Source organism: Papaver somniferum, chromosome 4 (assembly GCF_003573695.1).
Source record: "Papaver somniferum cultivar HN1 chromosome 4, ASM357369v1, whole genome shotgun sequence".
NCBI classification, from domain to species: domain Eukaryota; kingdom Viridiplantae; phylum Streptophyta; class Magnoliopsida; order Ranunculales; family Papaveraceae; genus Papaver; species Papaver somniferum.
Window position 1 is genome coordinate 41,895,502 of NC_039361.1, and position 13,308 is coordinate 41,908,809.

At 36.0% G+C, this 13,308-nt stretch overlaps 2 protein-coding genes and 1 non-coding gene across 3 annotated transcripts; 1 reads left to right on the plus strand and 2 right to left on the minus strand.

The window, feature by feature from the left end:
- Nucleotides 1-4,147: 4,147 nt before the first annotated feature.
- LOC113272412 (Werner Syndrome-like exonuclease) lies at nucleotides 4,148-4,979 on the plus strand. Its single transcript, XM_026522250.1, has 2 exons — nucleotides 4,148-4,162; nucleotides 4,392-4,979. Exons 1-2 carry the CDS (start codon nucleotides 4,148-4,150, stop codon nucleotides 4,977-4,979), a joined length of 603 nt encoding a protein of 200 aa, XP_026378035.1.
- A 382-nt stretch (nucleotides 4,980-5,361) lies between these two features.
- LOC113273778 (nucleolin 1-like) lies at nucleotides 5,362-10,009 on the minus strand. Its single transcript, XM_026523388.1, has 13 exons — nucleotides 9,886-10,009; nucleotides 9,666-9,799; nucleotides 9,254-9,349; nucleotides 7,937-8,029; nucleotides 7,713-7,850; nucleotides 7,370-7,453; nucleotides 6,860-6,940; nucleotides 6,681-6,772; nucleotides 6,469-6,586; nucleotides 6,196-6,324; nucleotides 5,988-6,079; nucleotides 5,787-5,904; nucleotides 5,362-5,691 (listed from the first exon to the last, which is right to left on the minus strand). The coding sequence occupies exons 1-13, from the start codon at nucleotides 9,887-9,889 to the stop codon at nucleotides 5,551-5,553; spliced, it is 1,320 nt and encodes a 439-aa protein (XP_026379173.1). The 5' UTR covers nucleotides 9,890-10,009; the 3' UTR covers nucleotides 5,362-5,550.
- Nucleotides 10,010-10,068: 59 nt separating this feature from the next.
- TRNAF-GAA lies at nucleotides 10,069-10,141 on the minus strand. The gene has a single exon. It is a non-coding gene; the product is annotated as a tRNA-Phe (tRNA).
- Between the last annotated feature and the right edge of the window lie 3,167 nt (nucleotides 10,142-13,308).

The following is a 13,308-nucleotide window of genomic DNA, read 5'->3' on the forward strand; positions in this document are numbered from 1 at the left end:
AACCATTACTAAGTTTAACGACTTAAAGACTTCACTTGGGATTCGTGAACCCTGGTCCAACTATTTTCTCTATAGTTTCGTATCCTGATCATAATATTCTATATTATTGAGTTTAATCTTCTCTAACATTAGTTCGAGATTTATCTCTGATAGGTAGAATATAGAAATTAATCACAACAGTTCTGGTCTCAGACTCTTGTGGTTCCGCAATAACTTCTTCTGTATACCAGTTAGGTTGCTGTGAGGTGACTAATAGTCTAGGCTACTCTTCGGGAGACATAAAACCGAATTATTAGTTGTGTTTTCTGTTCACCTTGATCTTTATCTAAAGATGGAAACCAAAAAGGAATAGACTTATCTGTGGGAGATGCATTTGTTTATAAGTCTTCGGCTATGGGTCGTAGCAACTTCTAGGCTATAAAGGAAGTTAGATAGAGTAATCAAGTGTGCAGGGTCTTGCAAGATTCAAGAGGCATAAGGAACGCGGTTGTACCTTAACCAGTGTGATACTTGGTTAGGGCTCAACTACATTCTAGTCCAAAGTTAACTTGTAGTAGGATAGAGTCTGTAGAGGCTTAATACAGTGTGGTGTTCAAGTTTGGACTAGATCCCGGGGTTTTTCTGCATTTGCGGTTTCCTTATTAACAAAATTTTTGGTGTATGTGTTATTTCTTTTCAACATTATATTTTCTTAATATAATTGAAGTATCACAGGTTGTGTGTTATTCAATCACAATTGATAAATCCGGCCTTGTTTGCTGGATAGAACTTGATTGACACTCAGACACTGGTCTTTTGGTACCATCTGATTTATTCTCATACTATTCAAGTTGACGTACTTATATCTGTTTGATTTACTGAATGTATTGAGAAAGAGATAAAGATCTTTGATATCTTTCTTGGATTGAGTTTCATTAAGTTGTTACTCTCGGAATTATATTGGAGTTTAGTCCATACAGATTTCCGAACGAAAAGTAGGGTGTGGTTGTTGTATCCCCGCGTTTTCAATAGGTGCATAAGGATTAGATTGATCATACGACTGATGACAATTTTGTAATTGAGGAAAATGATTACCTTGAAATTGTTGACTAAAATAATGATTAGAAGTAACATGAGATTGTTGTTACGAAATGTGAGAAGAAGCAGCAGTAATATCAACATTAAACTCAGAATTCATTCTAGTCTCCCCTGAAAGAAGTAATCCCAACAAATCTGAAGGGGTGATCATATTTTTATTTTTGAGTTGTTGTGTGCTAATTGAGGTTTTGAAAGCATTAAATTCAGAAGATAATCCTTGTAGAATGTGAAAAACTAGATCCTCATCAGTAATTGGACGCTCAATTTGTGCTAGTTAATGAGAAATTGATTGAGCCTTGTTGAAGTATAGAAACGTTGATTCAAAACCTTTCTTAAAAGTGGCAAGATCAGATTTCAACTCCAATAGTCTTGATTTAGTTGTAGTGTTGTAATTGTGAGCCAAGCGAGACCATATCTTTTGTGAGAAAGTGTAATCAACAACCTGAGAATGAATTTGTTCAGTACATGCTGAAAATAACCAAGAAAGAATCGCTTGATCTTAATTTACCCAGTATGAGTACTCATGATTACGGACAAAATCATTACCTAAATCTAGATATACAAATGTAGGATCATTAATAATTTATCGAACCAGCAATAGATGTACGTGTGGAAAAACTTAGTTCGACAAAATCATTACCTAAATCTAGATATACAAATGTTTGTTTGTTTGTATGATGTTATTCGACACTCTCTCAGATTTCATTTCATTGTTTTTGAATTCTTAATTTTCATTACAAGACTTTCAGACGCAAGCTCAGAGAATTTCAAACATTTGAATTCTGGTAACCACCTGAGCCGGTTACCAACATAAACATTGACTCACAACTGTCAGTAAACTCACTCACACTCAAGTCATGCACTCTCTCACACACACGTGACGTGATTTCAACCATATTCTCTAACAATGAGATAACCGTTTTCCTTGTTTTTAGGCCTGTCAATGGAAGAATATCCGTCGGATATTTAGAAATCCGATATCCGACATGTTAAGCACTACCGAATATTCGATAATATCCTATAGGATATCAAAATCAGATATCGATTCCGATAGGCTAAGCCGTCGGATATCCGATAAATATCCGATAGTATCCGGTTATAACAAAAAAGCTTAAAAACCCTTGTAAAACATTTTCAGAATTGACACTTATGGGATATTTATCCGACAATATCCGATAATATCCGATTAGAGCTGTCAATTTATAACCCGGCTTGCGGGTTGACCCTAACCCGGCTTGTTTCAACCCGGCCCAGCTTGGCTTGTTGTCTAAACGGGCCGGGTTAGGGTTGGCATATACAACCCTACTAGAAAACAAGCCGGGCTAGGGCCAACCCGCGGGTTACCCGTCAACCTGTCAAAATTAATAAATATATCCCTCAATCCCACCAACTCCTTAAAATCCATGATTTGCAAACATATATTAGAATTAGTTAATTTTAAATCAATAAATAAAGCTAATTTTGGATCTACCCAAACAAATATAACAATTTTTAGATTTTAAATAATCAATCAATAAATTAAATTACAACTTAGATTCATCAATCACATATTTATTCGGGATGTCCTAAATTGATAAAAGGACTAGCATAATTTAAACAGTGAGTTAGTCTTACTCACATTAATTTAAACTTATAAAATGATAAAAAAAGAAAGTAAAATGCTTAGTTGATGTTAGGGTTCTCTGCCTAAGAAAACTAAAGCGTCGTAACCGGCTATATCGTTGATTAAGTGGCAATAAAAACGTCCACTTTACAACTCAGTGGTGGGGCTTTTAGTTAAACACCAAATTGACCTAGGTTCGACCTTTACTAAATGAATAATCCTAAACAATCCTAAATTTTAAATTTAATTTTTAAATTGATAACATTAACAAGCCAACCCGCCAACCCGTCAGGGTTGACCCGTCTAGGGCTAGGGTTGGGGTTTTGAGCTTGTTCGTGAATAGTACTAGGGCTAGGGTTGACCCTAACCCTAGTACGGGTTGGCAAGCTAGGGCCGGGTTGACCCTAGCTTGCCCGTTTGACAGCTCTATATCCGATACTAGACTCGAAATTAGGATAAATTACAAATAAGTTCCTATACTATTGGATATCGGATATTAACATTTCGGATGGGTCTAATCCGTTTCCGATATGTTAAGGAAGAAATATCCGATAAAATATCCGATCTGATATCCGATATCCGATAAAACGGATAAAATCCTATAGGATCTCGAATACTCGGAAACGGATACCGGATGTCAAACAAATATTGACAGGCCTTCTTGTTTTGCCTAAATATTTCTTGACTGGGTACCAGTTTCAAAAATGAATCTAATTCTTAAAAAATGATTGCCTTCTGATAACAATGCTATTGTCTGATTGAGATTATCCATTGTACTTTGTTATTCTTCCCTTGTATGTAGTTAATGAGCTTTTTGCAGTTCCCTTCCAAGTAAGAATTATGGATCCCCGCTTCCTTTTTCCTAAGGAGAGGTATAGCTTTGCCTCTTCAGGTGTAACCGTTGAAGATGGTACAAGACCGGATTCTCTGCGATTACTTGTGGAATCTCGAATTAGAATCTTAACATAGCTTGAGTATAATGGATGATCTATTGGTCTTTCTAGATAATTCTCCCCTCCTACACTGACTTCCTTCTTGACTTGTTGTGATGCATCCATGCATATCAACCCCATTTCTCATCCACTGGGACATGGAAGGCACTTATACACGTTTGAAAAGGATTAAAAGCAAAGTAAACTCACCTCTTGCCGGAGGAAACCAAATCAACTACTCGAATACTTTCATTTGATCAGAAATACTTTCATTTTGTTTCAAGTGGAAACTACTCTTTGATTAGTGGGCCCTTACCGGGCCTTTGGCCTACGCCGGTCGCAGAAGGTCTAGTGAAACCAATTTTAAGAAACCTGCTTTGTAGTTAGTTTTTAGCATCCCGCTTGAATTAGGGAATTATTGAAATTCCAGAAGGTTCTAATGGAGGTGATTTTTTTTTTCCTAATTACACTCTGTTTCCCGTTTTCCTTTTTAACTCCTTAACTTGGGAATGAAGTCATACACGCATATAAATAGATGGCTCTTCCTATGGTTTTCACCACACCTAAGTCTAACACAGACTTACAATTCTCTTCTCTATTATTCTTCAGAAAATCATGGGTGGAACTTCAATTCAGAAGGAGGTCGAGATTGGTGTGGCTGGTCTTTCCATCGCAGACAAGAAGAAGAGCGAGCAGATAAGTAGTACCGATGGAAGGAGCATCCTGTGTTGATGATATAGTGTCATCCATAGTGCTGGTTGATAAGTCTAAATCTACAGAAAACCTACAATGTGTTTTACCCCAAGGTCTTGATTGTCGACAACGAAGTCAAACCCAACATTGACGTCAAACCCGTCCGTGTCACTGTAACCCATGCAGCTTCTGTGGTGGATCAATGGATTTGGGAGGTTTACACCGATTTCCGCAATAAGCTGAAGAATCTTGTTGTGGGTCTTGATATCGAATGGAGCAGAAGGAGCAGAAAGAGCAGAGATGGCTATAGTCGAAACAAGGTTGCTGTTCTGCAATTGTGCTTTTCTACACGTTGTCTCATATTCCAAATCTCGCGTTGTGACGAGATTCCTGAATCACTTGCTGATTTTCTCAGTAACGACAAGTTTATCTTTGTTGGAGCTGGAATTGATGGTGATGCGCACAAGCTTTGGGTTGATTATGGTTTGTATGTTGGTAAAACTGAAGAAGTTGGCACTCTGGCTGCTTATAAGCTCACCAAGACTTTTGGAGATTATAGAAATAGCGGACTTTATAACGCTGGGTTGAAGAATTTGGCTAAGGATGTTCTCGGGCTAGAATTACCAAAGCAGAGACAAAGCAGAGACAAATCCAGACGAGTAACTGGAATGTGACCTTCTTAACTGAGCAGCAGATTGAATATGCTTGTTTAGATGCTCTTGTTTCGTTCAAGTTATATATCGATTTGACGAGTCGTCCCACTCCAACACATACTAACAGGGAACCAAAGAAGTTATTTGTCCATTTGAAGAGCCTTCCCACTCACACACACATCGACGAGAGACATAACAGCAAACCAAGGAGGTTCTTTAAGGATCCTAATGAACCCAAAAAGACGGAAGAAGAACAGATTTCTGACAAGGCTAAAGGAACCAAAGGTAAACAAGAAGCTAAACAGGGCCAATGGAACCAAGAGTAGACGTCCTTAATTGGAATACGATTTTCGTTCGATCTTCAGTTCCTGTTTTCTTATGTTTGAGGAATGAGTTTTTATTTCCTGATATTTGGGTTATTTTATAATATAAATATATTTGATTTTGCTCAATTTTTTTTTTTTGATACAAAATTTCAGAATTCAATTAAGCCAAAATTACTTAATTAGCTAAATTCTGACCTTTGCTTTGTCAAAATCAGAAAATCACAAGATGTCACAAGAATTGCAAAAACCAAACTACTTACAGTGAATTAAGAACGTCTCCTGCCAACACTGCGACGGCTACCTGACCGACCGCCTCTTGCATGCCCAATTTGTGGGGTAGAGGGACTTCTATGCCCACCAATATGTACTGGTCTACCCATCAGATGCTGACCATTTTTCGCAAGAGCCTGCCAGAAAATTTAAATTAGAGCAAATTGCATATTATAACAACAAATTATCCAAATAAAAAAAAAACAAAAAAACACCAGATAAGAAAGCTTACCTTTTGCACTGCTTCTTCTGCTGCAAATGTAACAATAGCATGCCCCTTGGAACGTCCATCTTTAAGTGTTGCGAAGTCAACTTTAACTATTTCACCAGCATCTTTGAAGAACTCCTTCCTACAGACAGAAACATGCAATGAATTGTAGGAAAAAAAAAAACCGAAGACAAATAAAACTGATGCTAAGTTAATGAAACCTACAGGTCTTTCTGCTCAAGAGAGAAAGATAGGTTGCCAACAAATAGTTTTTTAGATCCCGTATTTTGATTTTGAGGTGATGTAGGGGTTTTTGGCTGCAGAAAAAAATGGAGAGCCAAATTCAGTTCTGTAGCATTTGAACTGCATAATAATGAAACTAGAAAGGAATATCGGCACTTGCAGCTAATTTTAAACAACTTTGAATCTCTACCTTGCTATTAGTCTTTGGTGATTCGGCATCTACATCACTTTTCCAACTACTGCCAGCACCACCAGTCTTACCGGGCAGAGAAAGTTTTACCAATTTACCCATCAGATTTTGACCATTCCTTTCAAGAGCCTGCACCAAAAGTTTGGTTAGGGAGAAACACATATTAGATCTACGGCCACAAACAACACTCTGATTACTAAATTATGCATGACAAGTAATTCATACGCGACTCCTTAAAAAAAAAACTAAAACCTACAGGATAAGGAAGCTTACCTTCTGCACTGATTCTTCTGTTGCAAACTCAACAATAGCATGCCCTTTGAAACGTCCATCTCCATGTGTAGCAAACTGAACATTAACAATTTGACCAGCATCTTTGAAGAACTCCTCACTACAGACAGAAACAGGCAATGAAAAAAGTAGGATAAAACCCAAAGATAAGCAACCCTGATGCTGAAAGTTAAGTTTACATTAACGAAACCTACAGGTCTTCCTGCTCGAGTGAAAAAGATAGGTTGCCCACAAATAGTTCTTTTGATCCGGTCTTTAGAATTTGTGTTGTAGTTGGGGTTTCAGGCTGCAGAGAAAAATGGAGCACAAATTTAAATTCTGTAGCATTTGGATACATACCATAAAAAGAGTAGAAAGGTAAACAGGCACTCACAGCTTTACTTTCAATGGCCGCATTGCTATTAGTCTTTGGTAATTGGGCATCTACCATCTCCTCGTCATTGTCCACTGTGACCTACATTAATTTTATAAAATCCCAGATTAGGAATATATGAAATAAAGAAAGACAAGAAGGCAAGAGCTGGGTCAGTAGAACTTCAACACACACCAATATATACCCCCATACTGATGGCAGGCACAATCCATTCGTAATGAACTATACCATTAGTTCAGAACTTGGAACCATTTAGTAATTCAAGAAACACCACACATATTTTTCTCCCCAAACAAAAAACACTTCATAAATCACACAGTACAAGAAATCGTCGGTCTATTGAAGCATTGGGACTATAAGACAGGTTTGCCGACACTTGGGGAAGCATATAACCACTTGGAGAAACATCGGTTTATAGGATGATAACATATATGGGTTTTATGGACTTTTAAAAGAAAATAAAAAGTCAGAACCACAATTGATTTCAAATAAGAGGAAATGTACTGAAACCTTCAGCTTTTTTCTCTGTTGTTCTTCTTCATCTCTTTCATCGGATATGTCATCACCTTGGTCTTTCTTGAGGTCTACAATTTCCTGCAAAGTAAACAAGAATAACCAATAAAGAAACGAAAAGACTAGGGATCGGTTAAAGAAAAAAAAACTAGGGAAAACAGAAAACACAAACTTGGGGTCTGTGAATTATTAATAGGTATATTCAAAATTTAACATTTAGCACAGTCTGCAGAAACTGGTCAATATACTGAGAATGTCGAGTAAATGATATGTTGAGTGTATTGAGCAATAAGTAGACACAAAAATCTGATGAATTTGAATAGCAAAAATAATCACATACATTGTTCTCATCAGAACAGCTGTGTTCAGAACCAGAACTCTCGCTAGATCCAAGTTCCTTCTCCAGAACATCTCCAGACCCATTTATAGATGCAGTTTCTGGCAATTTGGTTGTAATGACTACTTTCATCTCTTTTTCCTGCGCACGCAATAAACCTCCACTTAAAACAACACAATCTACAGTTTATAACGCACATGGCAATCATACGAAAATAAACTCACTACCTCCTCCTCAGAATCGCTATCGGAAGAACCCGAACTTCTGTCTGTCGCTCCAACAGAAATGTTCTTTGAAACTACTTCTGGTTCCTTCAACTCCTGAACCAATGTAACCAACCATTTGCCCCCATTTCAATATAAATAGTTTAACTAGGATCGTTTTTGTATACACGCATATCAACTTCGTAAAATCATACAAAATTATCAGTGACTGATTGAAACCAACAGAACCCTTGTCGGTCTGTACTGAGTACTGACTGCAAACTATCAACTACTATACTAATCTTAGAACTAAAAATTTGTAAGTGGTCAATCTACTAAAAGAGTCAATTACTGAGAATGTCGAGCACATGATGTGTTGAGTATGTTTTAAACAATAAGTAGACACAATAATCTGATGAATTCAAATAACAAACCTATCACAAACATTGTCCTCACCAGAACAGCTGTGTTCAGAACCAGAACTCTCGTGAAATCCAAGTCATATAAGTTATGTCCTAAAAACAAAGGTACCCTAAAATATTTCAGTGCCACAATAATACGAGTAATGTTTTAACTGAAAGCATGGTATAGGGTACCTTTGTTTTTAGGGTATAACTTATATGACGAGTATGGTATTTCACAGCCACTTCCTACATTTTCTAGCATTAGAAGCACTGGAACCAACTTCGTCACATTGAGTGACAACTTTAGTTAAAAATCTAAAACAAAGACGATATATTGACAGATATTCTGCTTTTTGCTATTAACTACTCCCTCCGTACCACTATTAAGTGACCTAGTTTAAGTTTGCACAATTTTTAAGGCAAGCAAGGAAAAAAGTACTTTTAAGCATTTTTTACAATTATATCCTTATGGATAATAACTAGTGAAATTATTTAGAAATCATACCATTGAAAATCATTTTAAAACACCTATGTAACGAATATAAACATGCCTATCAAATTATGCATATTTCTTATAATTTTTATAATTAACTAAAAGGATAATTTTAGAAATATCTCCTTGTTTAGTGATATAGGTCACTTTTTAGTGGCACAAAATCTAAAATCAAATAGGTCACTTAATAGTGGGACGGAGGGAGTAATTCCAAACTGTGCTATGTCAAAATTTAAATCCTAACATACCCCCAAACCCTTAATCATTTAAAACAGACATAGCATCTAAAAGAAAGGTATAAGTTTGACCAGCTACTCCGAGTTTGTGATTTAGTTATATATGGAATCACATTATGTATATTCTGTACGATAAACCTCCACTAAAAAGAACACAGTCTACAGCTTAATACACACATGGAAATCATAAGAAACACAAACTCACTACCTCCTCCTCAGAATCACTATCAGAAGAATCCGAACTTCTGTCTGTGGCTCCAACAGAAACGCTCTTCGAAACTATTTCTGGTTGTTCCTTCAACTCCTGAATCAATTTAACAAAACAAATCCATTTGCCCCCATTTAAAAGAAAGAAAGAAAGTATAACCAGGACCTATCTGTGCACAAGCATATCAACTTCGTAAAATCACACGAAACTATAGAATGTAAGTTCTTCAGTGACTGATTCAAACCAACAGAACCCTTCTTCGTCTGTACTGAGCACAGACTACAATTTGTATAACAATTATACCAAGCTTAGTTAGAATTAAGAATTTGTAATGTCAGTAGTACAATTGAACTTATTCTAAATCTGGGTATGATTATATGTAAAGGGGGCAGGGGATAAGTTAATATCTTACTTCTTCGTCAGAAGAGAAATCTTCTGAGGTAGTAATTTCATCCTCTTTCTTCTCAACAGTAAAATCAAAAGTTGCATACTTTTTTACTGGACTTGATTCTTCCTGTATGAGTCCAACTGTAGCTACCCTTTTACCTGTTATTAAAACAACAAGAAAAACATTATTAAGAAATCCTCATTTGGATAGGAAAAAAGAGAAATTGCTTATAGAATGAACTCACCCATTAAAAATATAGATGAAGAAATTGAGAGGAAATTTGTGAAGCAGAGAAGAAGGTGGATTCAAAATTGTAGGGTTTTTTGAAAGGGGGAAAAGCCTTGTTAACACAAAAAGCCGGAAGGTTATCTTGTCGGATTAGTGGAACTGACTACACGAATTCTCGTGTTAAGGGAAAAAAAGTTTATGCGGTGAGCGTGGATCGAACACGCGACCTTCAGATCTTCAGTCTGACGCTCTCCCAACTGAGCTATCCCCGCACCTGTTGATGATGTAATCATTGAACCCTACAATATGGGGCAAAAAAGACGGACTTCCTCTAGCAACCAAAGCTGTCTTATTCTTAACTCAAACGGTGAGTTACTTGCACAGTAGCATGGCAACATCATTAACCATGCTAGTAGTGTTAGCACGTTGGTGCCATGCTAATCACGAACATATAGCGCGTGTGTCAATTTTGGAAAAGAATCATGCTAATCTCTTGCTGTTGCATAATTTATTGGATTTCACCCAAAAGTCGGTGAAATTTATTTTGGCACTTGGCACGTGGTGGATATCACCAACAGACAAGAGTTATTTCAAGAAAAAACATCAATAAAATTTTAAAGAACTAATAAGCAAGCACACAATTAAAATCTGATCAAGTATAAGCACTACATCATTCCAGATCTACATCCTCAAACACTCTGCGATCTGATAAACATATTACATGATACAGATATTAAAATACACTACATTTGGCCGCTTGACGGGTACAACTATTGCTTGATTTAAATTTGCATGATTTAAGAAATAAATTAAACAATATGACTTGTGAAGTATGTCATCAACCGAACTCATCCTAATAATGTTTCCTATTTGTATACAAGAAAGTCTAAATATCCCAATAATATAAACCACAATCAGTGTGGCAAAAAAGCAGTATTTCTGTTGCAAAATTCATTAGTATATATGAAATGTAAATCGGGTAAACAATTAAACTTATATTTTAGTTATGATCGATCTCAAGGTATAAGGACAATTTATTTCTGGGTATGCTATATTTTTAGAGTCTTCTTTGGCATTTTAGTCTTCCAAAAAACAATCAACCTTTATCTTGCCTAAGTTATCCAAGATTTGTTTTACGATATCCAGATATATGTAAAGAGCCTTTGACAATTTTCTCAAAAATACATTATAAGCATACTTTCCGCAAATACGGGGATTTCGTGAACTCGGAGTAGAGATAACATAATTAGGGTTATAATAACTGGGAGTAAACTAGCATGTATCTTTCATCTAGTAATAACGTTCAAGTTTTATACCAAAGTTCTCCATCATAGAAACACGTTGGACCTCTGTGTTTTAAAACTTAATCCAATTAGCACCCAAGACAGGTAAATGCACTTGATTCATTATATTTTTGAGTATTATTCGCGAATAATCCTGATCGGTTTGTAGTCGTATAAATCTCTCAGAGTCTTAGGAGCTTCACGCGATAAAGGAATATAGATTTTTATGTGACAATATTTTTCTAATTTTGATTTCGCCGTGGATGATTGTGCAGATTTTCAACAATCCATTGCAATGCTCCGTAATGTGAACATGCAATAACCTTTGCTCCTAGATACTGGCTTACAACTATGTTAGAGTAAAAATTTAATTCCATAAATTATAAAAAGTTATGTGAATCATCGGGTGTAAAAATTTAGTTGATAATTGCTAATATATTTACAAAACAAAAATGCATGTAATTGATTTATTTCGTACATAGACACGTAAGTCCAGGTTAAAACTAATGGAAAATGCAATTAAAATTGTTGGAACATCGGTCGGATAAACTCGCAAGTTTTGTTATGCCAAATTTAGTTAATCAAAACTATATTTTGATTTATAATCTACTAAGGTCAGTCTCGGTCTAGGAATAAAGCATAATAGTTGAGTATTAAAATTTACCAATTGACCTTGAAGATTGAAGAACAACTGAGACATCTACGAGAAATTCGAGCTGATATTGTGAGGTTGCACACATCACTAAATTTAGGTAGTGATGGGGTGAGTAAGGAAATCACCACTCGTGTCACTTGTATACACATAAAGGTTTTTTCATTTTTCTTACCATTTCTGGGTTTCCTTATTCTTTTCTCCCGTCGAGGCTCTAAAGAATTTTTGAAACTCTTCAAGGCAAGATTTATCCTCTCCATATCATTCTGAAGCTTAACAAGAATCTTGTCATTTTTCTTTGATCTTTGACACTTTCCTATAGAGTGACCATAACTTCCATAGAAAGTGCAGTGAAAAGAGAGAGAATTACCAAGATGCACGATTTCCTTTTTATCACCATGAATATTTTCATCCTCATTATATCCTGCAAGAATGAAAGTATTGTTCTGGTGAATGAGCATTACTCTTAATCTCAATACCGCTCGTGTTACCAAATGACTTTTGACCAAATAGCATGGCTGAGATCTCATTAGAACTTCCTGAGAATCTTTGTAATTCACACTTAAGGGTATCAATCTCTTATTCCTTAAGAGATATGGTTTTTGTGAAATTCTCATTGAGTTTATCAAGCTCTAGAATTTTCACACAAAGAGATGTTTCTCGTTTCTCAAAAAAGTAAAATAAAATTAGACGAAGGTTTTTCACGGTGAATTCTTCACTTTTATTCAAAAACTCAAGAATCTCTTTATCTGAGTCATAATTAGGATCTACAGGTGTTTACATGGTTTTAAGGAAGTAGACTTGCAAAACTTGTTTCGTAGTTGAAAATGATTCAACGGATTTATTCTAGGACCTATCCCTTAAACATAGGTCTTTACTGGCACCGATCCCAAGAATCTCTAGCATTACCAAGGATCTCTACTAGGACCGATCCTATGAATCTCTAATAGGACCTATCCTTAGTTAACCAACTTATGCATTTTTAATTTGTCTACTATCTTAGGTGTTAGAGCACTGCTCGGTCGAACTCGCATGCGTTGCTATCTCAAGCACGTTTGTCAATGTTAGTGATCAAAACTATAAGTCTTGATTTCTAGTCTACTATAGCTAAGTCTCGCACTAGGATAGAAAGTGTAGTTGAGCTCAAGGACTTCATGGAGATTCATCATACAAGTAGAAGAACTACTCAAGGAACCGGTAGAACTTCATCGACTAAAAGTTATGTGGAGACTTGAACTTATCTATCACTCAAAAGTCTATCTACTATATCTCCTATCTTGAGACAAAAGTCGTTCTGCTATATAGACTTTGATTATACACATTTGCTATTTCGAGCCGAGTTTATCTCACCTATATATTTCTTGAAACATGTGTTGGTAAGCTTTCGCTTTGGCCAAGTTCATCTTTACCTAGTGACGAAATTCATATTAAATTTCAATCACTTGAAAATGGCTTTGACGAAAAATGGTTTGTGAATAACAACTATATAACGCCCTCTAAGGAT